This window comes from Poromitra crassiceps (assembly GCF_964638095.1).
Source record: "Poromitra crassiceps genome assembly, chromosome: 4".
Classification (NCBI taxonomy): domain Eukaryota; kingdom Metazoa; phylum Chordata; class Actinopteri; order Beryciformes; family Melamphaidae; genus Poromitra; species Poromitra crassiceps.
The window spans coordinates 62,082,998-62,100,510 of NC_139626.1; the positions used below are offsets into that span (position 1 = coordinate 62,082,998).

Below are 17,513 nucleotides of genomic sequence, written 5' to 3' on the forward strand. Positions count from 1 at the left end.
ATACGCAAACTTTTTGGGAGTTTCGCCCATTTGCCATAATTGTCCATACATAACCAAGATACACAACACCTTTATACCAGCACTCTCCGTGCAGTATCTATCTAGACAGCGAGCTAGTCGATCAGTTAGTTAGTGTCGCCAATTAATTGGAGGAAATGGTACAACCGTTCAAAGTCACCAAAAACACACATTTCTAACAGCGGCAAAAAGCTCTATGTACATGTTGTGACTCGGGTATTCACCACGAGATGAAATATTAATCCAAAATGCAGAGAAACACACTTTTTTTAAAGGTAAATACATAGCCGGAACTACTTTCTAAACATGGCCGCGCATAGCTGCATGCACTGTATGCAGACTTAACAGAGAAATCTCCCCAAAACATAGCATGTTTCTTCAAAATAAAGGCATCCAGTGTCCCGCGCCACCAGAGCTGAACCTCACTGTCATGGAGCCTGAGCTCAATGCCCCACAGAGGTGACTGTGTGTGAGTGTGACAGAGGTGACTGTGTGTGAGTGTGACAGAGGTGACTGTGTGTGAGTGTGACAGAGGTGACTGTGTGTGAGTGTGACAGAGGTGACTGTGTGTGAGTGTGACAGAGGTGACTGTGTGTGAGTGTGACAGAGGTGACTGTGTGTGAGTGTGACAGAGGTGACTGTGTGTGAGTGTGACAGAGGTGACTGTGTGTGAGTGTGACAGAGGTGACTGTGTGAGTGTGACAGAGGTGACTGTGTGAGTGTGACAGAGGTGACTGTGTGTGAGTGTGACAGAGGTGACTGTGTGTGAGTGTGACAGAGGTGAGTGTGTGTGAGTGTGACAGATGTGAGTGTGTGTGAGTGTGACAGATGTGACTGTGTGAGTGTGACAGAGGTGACTGTGTGTGAGTGTGACAGAGGTGACTGTGTGTGAGTGTGACAGAGGTGACTGTGTGTGAGTGTGACAGAGGTGACTGTGTGAGTGTGACAGAGGTGACTGTGTGTGAGTGTGACAGAGGTGAGTGTGTGTGAGTGTGACAGATGTGACTGTGTGAGTGTGACAGAGGTGACTGTGTGTGAGTGTGACAGAGGTGAGTGTGTGTGAGTGTGACAGATGTGACTGTGTGAGTGTGACAGAGGTGACTGTGTGTGAGTGTGACAGAGGTGAGTGTGTGTGAGTGTGACAGAGGTGACTGTGTGTGAGAGTGACAGAGGTGACTGTGTGTGAGTGTGACATATGTGTGTGTGAGTGTGACAGAGGTGACTGTGTGAGTGTGACAGAGGTGACTGTGTGAGTGTGACAGAGGTGACTGTGTGAGTGTGACAGATGTGACTGTGTGAGTGTGACAGAGGTGACTGTGTGTGAGTGTGACAGAGGTGAGTGTGTGTGAGCGTGACAGAGGTGACTGTGTGTGAGAGTGACAGAGGTGACTGTGTGTGAGTGTGACATATGTGTGTGTGAGTGTGACAGAGGTGACTGTGTGAGTGTGACAGAGGTGACTGTGTGAGTGTGACAGAGGTGACTGTGTGAATGTGACAGAGGTGAGTGTGTGTGAGTGTGACAGATGTGACTGTGTGAGTGTGACAGAGGTGACTGTGTGTGAGTGTGACAGAGGTGAGTGTGTGTGAGTGTGACAGAGGTGAGTGTGTGTGAGTGTGACAGATGTGACTGTGTGAGTGTGACAGAGGTGACTGTGTGTGAGTGTGACAGAGGTGACTGTGTGTGAGTGTGACAGAGGTGACTGTGTGTGAGTGTGACAGAGGTGACTGTGTGAGTGTGACAGAGGTGACTGTGTGTGAGTGTGACAGAGGTGAGTGTGTGTGAGTGTGACAGATGTGACTGTGTGAGTGTGACAGAGGTGACTGTGTGTGAGTGTGACAGAGGTGAGTGTGTGTGAGTGTGACAGATGTGAGTGTGACAGAGGTGACTGTGTGTGAGTGTGACAGAGGTGAGTGTGTGTGAAAGTGACAGAGGTGACTGTGTGTGAGAGTGACAGAGGTGACTGTGTGTGAGTGTGACATATGTGTGTGTGAGTGTGACAGAGGTGACTGTGTGAGTGTGACAGAGGTGACTGTGTGAGTGTGACAGAGGTGACTGTGTGAGTGTGACAGATGTGACTGTGTGAGTGTGACAGAGGTGACTGTGTGTGAGTGTGACAGAGGTGAGTGTGTGTGAGCGTGACAGAGGTGACTGTGTGTGAGAGTGACAGAGGTGACTGTGTGTGAGTGTGACATATGTGTGTGTGAGTGTGACAGAGGTGACTGTGTGAGTGTGACAGAGGTGACTGTGTGAGTGTGACAGAGGTGACTGTGTGAATGTGACAGAGGTGACTGTGTGTGTGTGTGTGTGTGTGTGTGTGTGTGTGTGTGTGTGTGTGTGTGTGTGTGTGTGTGTGTGTGTGTGTGTGTGTGTGTGACAGAGAGAGTCTGATGGACTTACAGTCAGGTGCTGGAACAGCCACGCCCGCATGATGTTGGTGGCCACTTTGGGGAAGATGCCTCTCTTCTTGTTGTGCCGCTTCTCCTTGTCGGGGTCGTCGTCGTCCCCCGTGCTGGGAGACGCCACGCCGTTATCCAGGCAGTCACCTGTCCACACGTAAACATCATGTTATCCAGGCAGTCACCTGTCCACACATGTGGCTCCTACACATGTCTGTGACTTTCTGTTCAGGCAGGACTGATGTCACCTGATGTGGGTCCTACACATGTCTGTGACTTTCTGTTCAGGCAGGACTGATGTCACCTGATGTGGGTCCTACACATGTCTGTGACTTTCTGTTCAGGCAGGACTGATGTCACCTGATGTGGGTCCTACACATGTCTGTGACTTTCTGTTCAGGCAGGACTGATGTCACCTGATGTGGGTCCTACACATGTCTGTGACTTTCTGTTCAGGCAGGGCTGATGTCACCTGATGTGGGTCCTACACATGTCTGTGACTTTCTGTTCAGGCAGGGCTGATGTCACCTGATGTGGCTCCTACACATGTCTGTGACTTTCTGTTCAGGCAGGGCTGATGTCACCTGATGTGGGGGTCCTACACATGTCTGTGACTTTCTGTTCAGGCAGGGCTGATGTCACCTGATGTGGGTCCTACACATGTCTGTGACTTTCTGTTCAGGCAGGGCTGATGTCACCTGATGTGGGTCCTACACATGTCTGTGACTTTCTGTTCAGGCAGGGCTGACGTCACCTGATGTGGGTCCTACACATGTCTGTGACTTTCTGTTCAGGCAGGACTGATGTCACCTGATGTGGGGGTCCTACGCATGTCTGTGACTTTCTGTTCAGGCAGGGCTGATGTCACCTGATGTGGGTCCTACACATGTCTGTGACTTTCTGTTCAGGCAGGGCTGATGTCACCTGATGTGGGTCCTACACATGTCTGTGACTTTCTGTTCAGGCAGGGCTGACGTCACCTGATGTGGGTCCTACACATGTCTGTGACTTTCTGTTCAGGCAGGGCTGACGTCACCTGATGTGGGTCCTACACATGTCTGTGACTTTCTGTTCAGGCAGGGCTGATGTCACCTGATGTGGGGGTCCTACACATGTCTGTGACTTTCTGTTCAGGCAGGGCTGATGTCACCTGATGTGGGGGTCCTACACATGTCTGTGACTTTCTGTTCAGGCAGGGCTGACGTCACCTGATGTGGGTCCTACACATGTCTGTGACTTTCTGTTCAAGCAGGGCGGAGGTCACCTGATGTGGGGGTCCTACACATGTCTGTGACTTTCTGTTCAGGCAGGGCTGATGTCACCTGATGTGGGGGTCCTACACATGTCTGTGACTTTCTGTTCAGGCAGGACTGATGTCACCTGATGTGGGTCCTACACATGTCTGTGACTTTCTGTTCAGGCAGGGCTGATGTCACCTGATGTGGGTCCTACACATGTCTGTGACTTTCTGTTCAGGCAGGGCTGATGTCACCTGATGTGGGTCCTACACATGTCTGTGACTTTCTGTTCAGGCAGGGCTGATGTCACCTGATGTGGGGGTCCTACACATGTCTGTGACTTTCTGTTCAGGCAGGGCTGATGTCACCTGATGTGGGGGTCCTACACATGTCTGTGACTTTCTGTTCAGGCAGGGCTGATGTCACCTGATGTGGGTCCTACACATGTCTGTGACTTTCTGTTCATTGTATGTAAACCTGTGTATCCATTTGTGGATGTACAAGAGCGCATCTCTTGGCCAAGATATATGTTCAATTAAGACGACTTCTGACTCCTGGCTCAGTCTTTTGATCTCAAGTGATTTTCTTCAAGCGGGTTCACTGTTTACCTTTTGGCTGTCAGTTTCACTCGACAACTTCTGGTAAGCGAGACTATCCCAGTGTCATGCTGAAGGGCACTGCAGCAGTAGGTGCAGTGCAGAGAGTGTTACACACACACACCCCGATTTCCCCAGTTGATGACGGGATTTGTACTAGTGAACCTGACCCCCTCCATCCATCCCCCCACCAGTTATGGATGGTGGCACATAATGCCGCATTCTCAGTCAAAACCACTAAGAGCAGCCTTTACTGCACCTTCTCTGCCAGTGTTTTACTGCACCTTCTCTGCCTGTTTAATGAGCCTCATTTTCTCCTCGGTGTTTTTTAACGGCGCCAGGCTAAGGTTAGGTTAGGTGAGGTTAGCTTAGGGCCAGCTGGTCCCGGGCCGCCTGCCCGTGGTGCCTGTGGCCGGGCAGGCGGGCCTCATGTCAGCGGCCGGTAAGGGGCTGTGCTGGTCACATGCAGCTCTGGACTCTGTGGCCTATAGCTGGAGCTGGAGCGGAGCCTGAGAAGGTGGAAATAATCATAAAAATGATGCGTAACTCCATAAACAAGCTCTCAGCCTCATTAGGCCGACCTGCCAGCTCCCTCAGGCTGATTTACACCCCACCTCTTCACCTTCTCTCCTGATCCCTCTCTCTGCTCTCTCCCTCTCTCCTGATCCCTCTCTCTGCTCTCTCCCTCTCTCTGCTCTCTCCCTCTCTCTGCTCTCTCCCTCTCTCTGCTCTCTCCCTCTCTCTGGTCTCTCGCTCTCTCCCTCTCTCTGGTCTCTCGCTGTCTCCCTCTCTCTGGTCTCTCGCTCTCTCCCTCTCTCTGGTCTCTCGCTCTCTCCCTCTCTCTGGTCTCTCCCTCTCTCTGGTCTCTCGCTCTCTCTGGTCTCTCGCTCTCTCCTGCTCTCTCCCTCTCTCTGGTCTTTGGCTCTCTCCCTCTCTCTGCTCTCTCCCAATCTCTGGTCTCTCGCTCTCTCCCTCTCTCTGGTCTCTGGCTCTCTCCCTCTCTCTGGTCTCTGGCTCTCTCGCTCTCTTCCTCTCTCTGGTCTCTCGCTCTCTCGCTCTCTCCCTCTCTCTGGTCTCTCGCTCTCTCCCTCTCTCTGGTCTCTGGCTCTCTCCCTCTCTCTGGTCTCTGGCTCTCTCCCTCTCTCTGGTCTCTGGCTCTCTCCCTCTCTCTGGTCTCTCGCTCTCTCCCTCTCTCTGGTCTCTCGCTCTCTCCCTCTCTCTGGTCTCTCGCTCTCTCCCTCACTGCGGTGAGCAGAAGCGGGCGGTGACTCCGGCCTAACCTGCTAATGGATTGTGACAGATCGGCCTCACAGCAGGAAGAGGAGAGGAGGAGGGAGTCAAACTGCTGTGCAGGCCCGCCGTCAGGGGAGACAACAGGCTTATAGTTGTCCCGGGCCCTGGGACCAGGCGAGGACCAGGAGGGCCCTGGGACCAGGCGAGGACCAGTAGGGCCCTGGGACCAGGCGAGGACCAGGAGGGCCCTGGGACCAGGCGAGGACCAGGAGGGCCCTGGGACCAGGTGAGGACCAGGAGGGCCCTCTAATGGTCTAATTTAATTGGATGGAGGAGGGTTGGGCGGGTTGGGGCCCTATGGGATAATTTTGTCCCTGGCGGCAGCCCTGGTGCTGTGGACCAGCCCTGATGCTGTGGACCAGCCCTGATGCTGTGGACCAACCCTGGTGCTGTGGACCAGCCCTGATGCTGTGGACCAGCTCTGATGCTGTGGACCAGCCCTGATGCTGTGGACCAGCCCTGATGCTGTGGACCAACCCTGGTGCTGTGGACCAGCCCATTCCACTCCGACGGTGTCGGTGCCTCACCCCAACCAGGTGCCGTGCTGTCACCATCCCACGCACAAGGCAGTATTTGATGTTGTGTTGTGTGGACTGTGTGGAGACAAGCTGGCAGAGACAGAATGTGTTGTGTGTTGTGTGGACTGTGTGAAGACAAGCTGGCAGAGACAGAATGTGTTGTGTGGACTGTGTGAAGACAAGCTGGCAGAGACAGAATGTGTTGTGTGGACTGTGTGAAGACAAGCTGGCAGAGACAGAATGTGTTGTGTGGACTGTGTGAAGACAAGCTGGTAGAGACAGAATGTGTTGTGTGGACTGTATGAAGACAAGCTGGTAGAGACAGAATGTGTTGTGTGGACTGTGTGAAGACAAGCTGGCAGAGACAGAATGTGTTGTGTGGACTGTGTGAAGACAAGCTGGTAGAGACAGAATGTGTTGTGTGGACTGTATGAAGACAAGCTGGCAGAGACAGAATGTGTTGTGTGGACTGTGTGAAGACAAGCTGGTAGAGACAGAATGTGTTGTGTGGACTGTATGAAGACAAGCTGGCAGAGACAGAATGTGTTGTGTGTTGTGTGGACTGTGTGAAGACAAGCTGGCAAAGACAGAATGTGTTGTGTGGACTGTGTGAAGACAAGCTGGTAGAGACAGAATGTGTTGTGTGGACTGTGTGAAGACAAGCTGGCAGAGACAGAATGTGTTGTATGGACTGTGTGAAGACAAGCTGGCAGAGACAGAATGTGTTGTGTGTTGTGTGGACTGTGTGAAGACAAGCTGGCAGAGACAGAATGTGTTGTATGGACTGTATGAAGACAAGCTGGCAGAGACAGAATGTGTTGTGTGTTGTGTGGACTGTGTGAAGACAAGCTGGCAGAGACAGAATGTGTTGTGTGGACTGTGTGAAGACAAGCTGGCAGAGACAGAATGTGTTGTGTGGACTGTGTGAAGACAAGCTGGCAGAGACAGAATGTGTTGTGTGGACTGTGTGAAGACAAGCTGGCAGAGACAGAATGTGTTGTGTGGACTGTGTGAAGACAAGCTGGCAGAGACAGAATGTGTTGTATGGACTGTGTGAAGACAAGCTGGCAGAGACAGAATGTGTTGTGTGGACTGTATGAAGACAAGCTGGCAGAGACAGAATGTGTTGTATGGACTGTGTGAAGACAAGCTGGCAGAGACAGAATGTGTTGTGTGGACTGTGTGAAGACAAGCTGGCAGAGACAGAATGTGTTGTGTGGACTGTATGAAGACAAGCTGGCAGAGACAGAATGTGTTGTGTGGACTGTATGAAGACAAGCTGGCAGAGACAGAATGTGTTGTGTGGACTGTATGAAGACAAGCTGGCAGAGACAGAATGTGTTGTGTGGACTGTATGAAGACAAGCTGGCAGAGACAGAATGTGTTGTGTGTTGTGTGGACTGTATGAAGACAAGCTGGCAGAGACAGAATGTGTTGTGTGGACTGTATGAAGACAAGCTGGCAGAGACAGAATGTGTTGTGTGGACTGTGTGAAGACAAGCTGGCAGAGACAGAATGTGTTGTGTGGACTGTGTGAAGACAAGCTGGCAGAGACAGAATGTGTTGTGTGGACTGTGTGAAGACAAGCTGGCAGAGACAGAATGTGTTGTGTGGACTGTGTGAAGACAAGCTGGTAGAGACAGAATGTGTTGTGTGGACTGTATGAAGACAAGCTGGCAGAGACAGAATGTGTTGTATGGACTGTGTGGAGACAAGCTGGCAGAGACAGATTGTGTTGTATGGACTGTGTGGAGACAAGCTGGCAGAGACAGAATGTGTTGTGTGGACTGTATGAAGACAAGCTGGTAGAGACAGAATGTGTTGTGTGTTGTGTGGACTGTGTGAAGACAAGCTGGCAGAGACAGAATGTGTTGTGTGGACTGTGTGAAGACAAGCTGGCAGAGACAGAATGTGTTGTGTGGACTGTGTGAAGACAAGCTGGCAGAGACAGAACGTGTTGTGTGTTGTGTGGACTGTGTGAAGACAAGCTGGCAGAGACAGAATGTGTTTTGTGGACTGTATGAAGACAAGCTGGCAGAGACAGAATGTGTTGTGTGGACTGTGTGAAGACAAGCTGGCAGAGACAGAATGTGTTGTGTGGACTGTATGAAGACAAGCTGGGAGAGACAGAATGTGTTGTGTGGACTGTATGAGGACAAGCTGGTAGAGACATAATGTGTTGTGTGGACTGTATGAAGACAAGCTGGGAGAGACAGAATGTGTTGTGTGGACTGTGTGAAGACAAGCTGGTAGAGACAGAATGTGTTGTGTGGACTGTGTGAAGACAAGCTGGCAGAGACAGAACATGTTGTGTGGACTGTGTGGAGACAAGCTGGCAGAGACAGTGCGGCAGTGGATGGACTCAAATTCGATATTTTTTCCGAGGAGCAAAAACCAACAGGATTTGATCTTTTCAGGTCAGATTCAAAACACATCCATACAGTAGGTGGTTTGAAATGCAACTCAGTCGGATCACTGAGATGGGAAAGTGTCCTCCCATCACTCCCCTTGTGACTCGTCATATTTGACGTCACACGCTGCCAAAAGAGACAGAGAGAAAACATTGTCTGGACAGATGCAGAGCTCTCTGTCGACTACAACATGCAAGCACAAAAACAGTCAGAAAAGGAAAAAATACATAAAAATAAAAAATATATATCGTTTTTTATTGTTTCTCTTTTAGTCTATTTTGGCCCTGCGCCTAAGTTTTCTCATTGGATTGAGTGTGCTCACTATTGGTGAGTCTGGGGGGGGGGGGGGGGGGGGGGGGGGGAGTTCCATGCGACTAGCTTGTTGCTAAAGCTACTAATGTCCGTGCCATGTTGGACTGGCTGTAAATTGGGAGAAACCGCTCCCTCATAGCTTGGTAAACAATACTGATAATGTGACTTCACATTCTGTTTCGTTCTGCATATCAGCGAGTTTAGTGGGCGGGACTATTTGCCTTGACAGACGAATCCAAATCCACTTGAAAGAATGGCAAAAATGTAATTTTCCTCTGAGGAACTCCACTGGTGCATATTCTTCTTCTTCTTCTTCTTCTTCTGGTGCATACTCTTCTTCTTCTTCTTCTTCTGGTGCATACTCTTCTTCTTGTTTCACTGTTGTTATTGAGTCTATTTCTGCAATACCTGCACTCACGGTTGTGTTTACGAACGTTAGCATTACCGCTCGCTGCTCCAGGGCCCGCCATCATGTTCTACCAGAAGCCACCTGCATTCACGTGATCAACTCCGACGCAGTCTCTTATTGGCCGGTTACGTTGTCAACTACGAGGCAGGTTCCTGATTGGTCCACAGACTTTGCAATTTCTGTAAATCACTGGGGGGGGGGGGGGGGGGGGGGGGGTGGGGGACTGATCCACAGAACGAAACACGATATGAGGTCATGTGATCAGGGCGGTTTTACCAGGCTAGCTCCCTCCACACATCACATGCATGTATCTGATTCTGAACATAATACGTAACGTTGTAAGGAACCGACAAGAAGTAGCTGTTTAAAGGAAGTATTTGTAAGATTCAGCACTACTAGATTCTGTGTTATTGTAAGATGCTTTGGATAAAAGCGTCTGCCAAATGACATAATGTAATGTAATGTACTAGATGTCCACAAAAGTCTATTATATATCTAGAGAGGCATGTGAGATATTGTGTTGAAAGCAGTGAAAAAAGCCACGCCCCCTCTCTGTGTTGTGGAAACAGGCTTTGTTTATCAGCCTGCTGCTTCTTCGGGCTGAAGGCCCTTCGTTTCTGTGGATTTAGCTCTTTCCTGCCTTTATAAATGGACAGAGAGTGGCCCAGCGAGGCTTGACAGCATCTACAGGATCAAGCTGTGACTGAGACTGAGGAAATAAAGCAGCCATGGCTGTGGAAATAAGGTTAGTCTCTGTTTGTATTGCGGTTTGGCACTGTGTATTTCCTGGTCTGTGTTTACAATGTGCGATGTCGGCTGTGTGGGCTCGCTATGCGTGTCTCGATGGCAGACGAGTGTCTGGGGTTGCATAGTGTAGATAGCAGACGCTATGCCAGAGCAACGCGAGTGTTTTGGACGTGCCTTGCGCCTGCCTCGGGAAGGTATCAATATGGCTTTACGCTGCCAAATGCGCTTTAGGCCGAATGGGCGTGGCGCAGTCCCAGAATGGGCCAGAATGGGCGTGTCGGCCTTAAATGCCGGCGTAATGATATCTTCCCACCTGGCGTAAATTTAGCGCTTTGCGCTTTTGAAAACCAGGCCTATTCAGTGCGCTGGTTGCGTGGAGCATTCCTCTGGCTCTCCTCTGTCACCCTTCTCTGTGTCACTCCCTCTCTCTTGCTCATATCAGTCTGACAGGCACAATACGACTCTCTCTCTGTGACTCCCTCGCTCAGACAGACACAACACATAGCAGCACCCAGCTTCCCATAGGAAAAAGAAGTTGTAAGTTCACTGCAATGTGAATGTCCCAGCATGCATTGTGCTTCTCCATTTCGCTACTAAATAGCAACTAAATGAGCCGAAAACCTATATTAAGGGAGGATCTAAATAATGTGTAATGGTAACACAACCTGCCATTGTAGAACATTTCAATATTGGACCAAATAAAACATCGAAATAAAAACACCACCCTATGTGAAACATCTATGTCATATTGGGGCTATATCTCTTGTCGATTTAACGTGATTTAGATAAGTGACTGCGTAACGGCTTCTGTCATGTCCTACTGTGATGTCCGCTCCAATAAATTGGCTCTACTTCACATTTTAGTTTTACAATAAAAACACATTTATGCAATGACTTTACATAATGTAGGCTATATTTATGTGCATCATCCTACCATCCTAGCAGGGGAGAGAAAACGATATCTTTCTGGACAAACTTTCACCAATCTATTAATCTCATCATATAGGGATAGGCTATATTTTTCTAGCTGATGCCTTTAGAACATTCTTTTCACTTTGATCTTGCTATAGTGTAGCGTATTTAGATGCTTGCAGTATTTAAACTGCAGTTAGATTGGTTTGAGAAGCATAATAATATGGAATAATTGCCTATATATGGAGACAGACAGAATGGATGAAGGGAGGGGGAGGGGCAGAGCGCTTGGCTTTTGTCTGGTTTTGCTGGACCAGTGGAATTGGAGCTTAAAAGGCAAGCGTGCGATTCGTTTATTGCACTTATCCAATGAGCATGACGGTGCATAATTTTACGCTTAAAGGAGAATTTCGTTTTTTTTTTACCTGGATCCATCTCCTGGCATTAATTATGATTTGGCCACTCACCAGGCGATCTCCGCGGCGTTTCTGGCCGTCCTAGCGTTGTTTTGACATCAATAGCGTCCAAGTCAGTTGTAAAATGGAGCTGACTTGGGGCCAAGTGTGAGCCTGTCCTTCCTGCATCTAAATAGCTATTTTTATTCCCGTTTTCGCCAAATATCGTCAGAATCTGATCCCTCAAGAACCACCACACTGATATTTCGCCAAAGGCTGTTTCCTGGAGTCACACAGGGATCAAATTACCTCAAACGTGATCTCGGTCACCAAGTCTCGTGAAGTCCCGCGATACTTTCCTGCCGACTGGCCAAGTACAGGAGGACGCTTTGCGGTGGTGGTTTTAGCGCAACCTATGTGGGGTTTGGCGTAACCTATGTGGGATTCGAAATAACGAAGGTTATGCCAAACCCCACATAGGTTGCGCTAAAACCACCACCGCAAAGCGTCCTCCTGTAGCCTACTTGGCCAGTCGGCAGGAATGTATCGCGGGACTTCACGAGACTTGGTGACCGAGATCACGTTTGAGGTAATTTGATCCCTGTGTGACTCCAGGAAACAGCCTTTGGCGAAATATCAGTGTGGTGGTTCTTGAGGGATCAGATTCTGACGATATTTGGCGAAAACGGGAATAAAAATAGCTATTTAGATGCAGGAAGGACAGGCTCACACTTGGCCCCAAGTCAGCTCCATTTTACAACTGACTTGGACGCTATTGATGTCAAAACAACGCTAGGACGGCCAGAAACGCCGCGGAGATCGCCTGGTGAGTGGCCAAATCATAATTAATGCCAGGAGATGGATCCAGGTTCAAAAAAACCGAAATTCTCCTTTAAAAGGCGTGGTTGTAATGGTTGAGGCTGCGTGTAGCGCCAATACGAAGATATCGAGTGCGCTGGTCCACACCCACTAACTGGGCTAGGCGGCCTAGCGCTAGGCCTTAAACGCAGTTTTTGCGCCGATTGCAACGGTAGGGCCCTATGTGTTTTATTCACCTTATCATTTGCCATACCAGGATGCGTCATTTTGTTACGTTATTCCGTTTTTGACCCGGAAGTAGATTACTTCTACCTTTATCATTTTTAGACTTGCCAAAAAAACAGTTTTCAAGCACACAAAAAATACACAAACTGTTGTAAAGTTTTAATATTTTTTCGGATGAGAACATTCCAAAATATGTGACCAGTTTATCAGAATAACGCCTATTTGGAAATTGTCACCGAGCAGTGAGGGGGCGCTGGCTGTGACCGGCCGGACTAGCTAGTATCTGTCGACCCCTACTGGCAGTGAGAATAATTCCGAAAACACTGTTGACATGCGCTTTTGGAACTAACGTTATGCCGAGTCCGACCCGGTACAGCCACCGGCTCCTCGCAGCAGTAACGCTATGAGCATGTAACTGAAGTTGGCCGCAGTGTAGCTGCTGAATGTTGCCAAACTTCATTCATAGTTTACAGTTCATCGATGTTTACAATGCAACCGGCCGGCTAACGCTGAACCGGAAGAACAAATACAATTGCAAATACAATTGCGTCTGACATGAAAGAGAAAAAAGTAGGCGGGGCAACATAAGTGAATAGATTGTTTGTGTTTACATTTTGCTGTTACAGCTCCAGGGTGACATCTAGTGGGGGAAATCTTACAAAATATCCCTTTAAAGGAGTTTCACGCTCCTGAGTCGCTCAAAGTAGATCTTAAAAACAGAATTGAGCTTTTGAGTTTTCACATCGATCCGTTTTGTACAAGGAGGAATCCATCGCATCAGATTCTGTGTAAATGTGGCAACGCCTTATTTTCCGGTTCCACAATTACCTAATAATCTCCTAAAAAGTGAATGTTAATTTCTTCTGAGGTTTCCTGGAAGGAATCATGACATTATGTTCTAATTACAAGGAAAATACAGAAAGAGTTCAATAGTAGAATTGGTCAATTCCTCCCTCCAATGTCTTTGTTTCTAAGACAGAACCAGGAAATGGTGTGTTGTTATACAGAAAATTAGAACTTAAGTAAGGATTCAAGAAATAACTATATTATATCATTATATGAATAATGACTTGGGTTCCCCAATTGACCTCTCCCTATTCTTTTTTCCAATAAATAGTTTATAGTTTTGCCATTCTTTCCAGGAAACTCTTAGAAATGTTCAGTATCTGATCGACTCTCCAGACTGTTGACAGTTTCTATAGAACTGCTGCTTCACGTCATCTTTCCGTTAAACTTTCCAAGAAATTAACAGTTCCTTTCTAGAAAATTATTAGGAAACTGTGGACCCGGAAAATAAAGCATTACTGTCAATGCATGTGAATGAAAAGAGGTGTCAGAAATTACTTCGATTTCACCAACAAAATCAATCTATCTATCTATCTATCTATCTATCTATCTATCTATCTATCTATCTATCTATCTATCTATCTATCTAATGTATGAGTATGTCTGTCTGTCTGTCTGTCTGTCTGTCTGTCTGTCTATCTCTTTCTGCATCTCTCATCTCTCCACTTTTAATTTAATTTGATTTATTAGTTAATTTGACAGGGCTAAAGCATATTAATAAACAGATTTAGCTAAAAGGCTAGTTTTCATCTGAGGGCCCTGCACATATCTGTAGCCCCTCGTTCCTCTCAGTCCCCCTCGTTTTCATTCTTTCTTCAGACCCCCTACACACCGAACGCGATCAACTCACATGTACTCGCACTCGCCCTGTCAAGCCCCGCCCCGCTGCTGCAGCTTGGCTGGCTGCCTTGCTGTATTTCCGTCTTCAATTGGTCTATTTCGGTTTTGGCCCCTCCTCTCGTCTTGTTGCTTGCGATGTCCTGACGCCAGGTATCCCAGCATGCTTTGCAAGCTGGTGAGCGACAAACGGCAGTGAGGGAAGGAGGGGCATTTCGAAACCGACCAATTGAAGACGGAAATACAGCAAGGCAGCCAACCACGCTGTAGCAGCGGGGCGGGGCTTAATGGGCGAGTGCGAGTACATCGCTCACCGCCCATGTTGGTGTGCAGGGGCCGTCAGGCCTTTCAGCAGCGTGACTCGCTCGTTCTCTTCTACATTTGTGAGATTGAAGGAGAAGAAGAAGAAGAAGAAGAAGAAAAAAGATGAAACAGTCCAGTTGCACTTCAGGAGAGCGGAGCTTTGAGCCAGGCGGTCACAGCCTGCCGCCTCCCTCGCTCCGCTTTTTAAGAAGTGTTTGTACAAAGTTTTATTAGCCGTGGTCTGGGAAGAGAGAGAGAGAGAGAGGGGGGGGGAGAGAGAAAGAGAGAGAGAGAGAGAGAGAGTGGGAAGAGAGAGAGAGAGAGAGAGAGAAAGAGAGAGAGAGAGAGAGGGGGGGAGAGAGAGAGAGAGAGAGAGAGAGGACAGAGTCGGGGGAGAGTATTTCCCCCCACACTTCCACTACAGACCATTCTCCTCTGCCAACCCAGCGCTCTGTAAAGGTGACCTCACTATTTAGGTCAGCCTGGGAATGAAGATGAAATTGACGACGAACCTCTTCTTGATTTCTCTTTTCGTCGGGTGGACAGAGCAGCCTGACAAATCCTCAAGTATACAACTATTGTTACTTTAGTGACGATTAACTCAAGTACAACTACTGTTACTTTACTGACGATTAACTCAAGTACAACTATTGTTACTTTAGTGACGATTAACTCAAGTACAACTACTGTTACTTTACTGACGATTAACTCAAGTACAACTATTGTTACTTTAGTGACGATTAACTCAAGTACAACTATTGTTACTTTACTGACGATTAACTCAAGTACAACTACTGTTACTTTACTGACGATTAACTCAAGTACAACTATTGTTACTTTAGTGACGATTAACTCAAGTACAACTATTGTTACTTTACTGACGATTAACTCAAGTACAAGTAAAAGTACTAGTCCAGGAAATTACTCGAGTAAGCGCATAAAGTGGCTCACCTGGTAGCACGCGTACGACGGAGGCTCGGCCCTTCGTGCGGCCGACACAGGTTCGAATCCGACCCGAGGTCCTTTGCCGCATGTCGTCCCCTCTCTCCCTCTCTCTCTCTCTCTCTCCACCTTATCTGTCTGCCTACTGTCCTGTCTAAATAAAGGCAAACATGCCCCAAAGAATAATAATGTTAAAAAAAAGTAAGAGTATAAGAGAGTAGCCTATTTAAAGTACATGTGCCCTACTTTAAAGATATTTTTTATTTTTTATTATTTACCATAATACTTACATTTCACACATCCAGCACATGGTGCATGTTAGCAGTCAGTGTTAGCTAAGCTGTCTCAGTCTTTGTCTGTCTTGCCTTTCATACTGAACAGCTCGTTCAGATGCAGCCAGGGATGCTCAGTTTGGTGATTCTCTCCTTTGCCAAACGAGCTATGAGCTGCTGCTGCTGCTGCTGCTGCAATATCACAATTTAGCTATTGGCTGAGTGTCAGCAGTATCAGATGAAACATTGTTTTCACATGTTTTCATTCATAGTGCGGTGTGCAAAACAAACTAATCATCAAACATTTACTCGTTTACTCAGTGTACATTTAAATGTACTTGAGTAGAATGTATATTATTTAAATGACTCAAGTGAGAGTAAAAGTATCGCAATCTAAAAATACTTTCAAATTACAATCCTCAAAAAGGAAAACCACACTAAGGCCGTGTGTCCATCTAGCGTCTTTTCCTCAGCTCCAGCGTCTTTTTTCAGTTGTTTCCAATGAGGAGGGAGCGTATGCGGGCGCACACGGACGTGTAGAGAAAGTGCGCTGCTGCGCCCAGCGTCTATTTTCAGAGCACTCCGGCGTTTTTATGCACCGGCTCCCAACACTTCCAGTTGAGAAAATGTTAACTTTTCAGAAAGACGCTGGTGTCGGGTGCTCCTTTTCTGGCAACTAATCATATGGAGAAACTATCACAACAGAGACAGAAAGGCTCAATTGTGGGAGCAGATTGGCCAGACACTTAATATTTCTGGTGAGTGTTGAGCTAAATCACTGTGTATGTGTGTTGTTAGCTAATGTTAGCTGTCAGCTATCAAGCTAGCTACCGCACTGAGCTAACGTTACTTTCAGACTGCTTCCTTGCATATTGTGCACTGAGATCAGCGCTCCCCAGCGAGGGAGGTTGTGAGTTCGATCCCCGGCCGAGTCATACCAAAGACTATAAAAATGGGACCCATTTGCCTCCCTGCTTGGCACTCAGCATCAAAAGGGTTGGAATTGCTTATAAAAATAGTTTTACTTTGTCAAACCAAACGGTTCAGCTATATTTAGAATCGGGAGAGACTATAGAACATTTCACTCCGACCAAAACTAAAGAAAACGACACATAAAAAATATTTTCTTTAAATCCGATTTTTAAAAGTTTTGGTCCGAGTGAAATGTTACGTGGTCTCTCCTGTTTCTAAATATATTTGAACCGTTTGGTTTGACGAAGTAAAACTATTGTTATAAGCATTTTACGAATGTCTATGGGAAAATAAATGGCGGATGAAAATCTCTGGTACAGTGCTGAAGCAGGAAGTGACGTTCACTTTGGCTCTCTATTGTGACAGATTCTTTCGCCCCCATATAGTCACCAAAATAAATATTGGGCCCCACAAGCCACATATCTTCAGAACATTCTGACACTAAAATGGCATTTTTCACACAGACAGATCAGGAGAAAATTAACTTTGATTGAGACCTGTCTCTGTGAAACGGGAGCGATTAGCTAAAGCTACATGTGAAACTAGCAGATGCAGTAGCTAAATCTGTGGTTGGGGGGGAGGGGGATCTGCAGATATCGTAGTTACAACTAGATTGAGCTAACAAGGGGCAGCTTTGTATTTATATGTGTGGTGTGTTTATTCCGTTTTGGGAACTCACGATCTATAGCTCAAGTTAGCTTGTAGTTCAAGACAGGATCGGACTGGGACTAAAAAACGGCCCTGGACTTTTCTACCCAGACCACTGAGACCAGCCCGCGGCGCGGACACTCCGCAACCCCGGCCCCATCCACGCACAAACACAAGAGCACGGCAAAATTCTGCGGGAGCAACTTTCGGCGACGACCAAAGGTCTCCGCCGAAAGTTTTGGCTCGCAGCCAACATTTGTTGGTTGTTTTTCTAAAATGTTGGTCGTTTGAAGCCAGATTTAGTGGAATATCTCATTTGAAATTAACATTAGACTGTTGTGATGTCACTATTCAGTTTTAACCATCAATATTTGCTCCTTTTCTCATTAGGGTAAATACTGTA

The 17,513-nt window shown here is 47.6% G+C and overlaps 1 protein-coding gene across 1 annotated transcript in view; it reads right to left on the minus strand.

The window, feature by feature from the left end:
- The window catches only part of meis1a (Meis homeobox 1 a), a gene marked incomplete at both ends in the record, with an annotated part of 107,639 nt that overhangs the window by 59,551 nt on the left and 30,575 nt on the right, over positions 1-17,513 (minus strand). Inside the window, one exon of the mRNA XM_083636016.1 lies at positions 2,417-2,562. Coding sequence (XP_083492142.1) covers positions 2,417-2,562 — 146 coding nt within the window. The remainder of the gene's footprint in view (positions 1-2,416; positions 2,563-17,513) is intronic.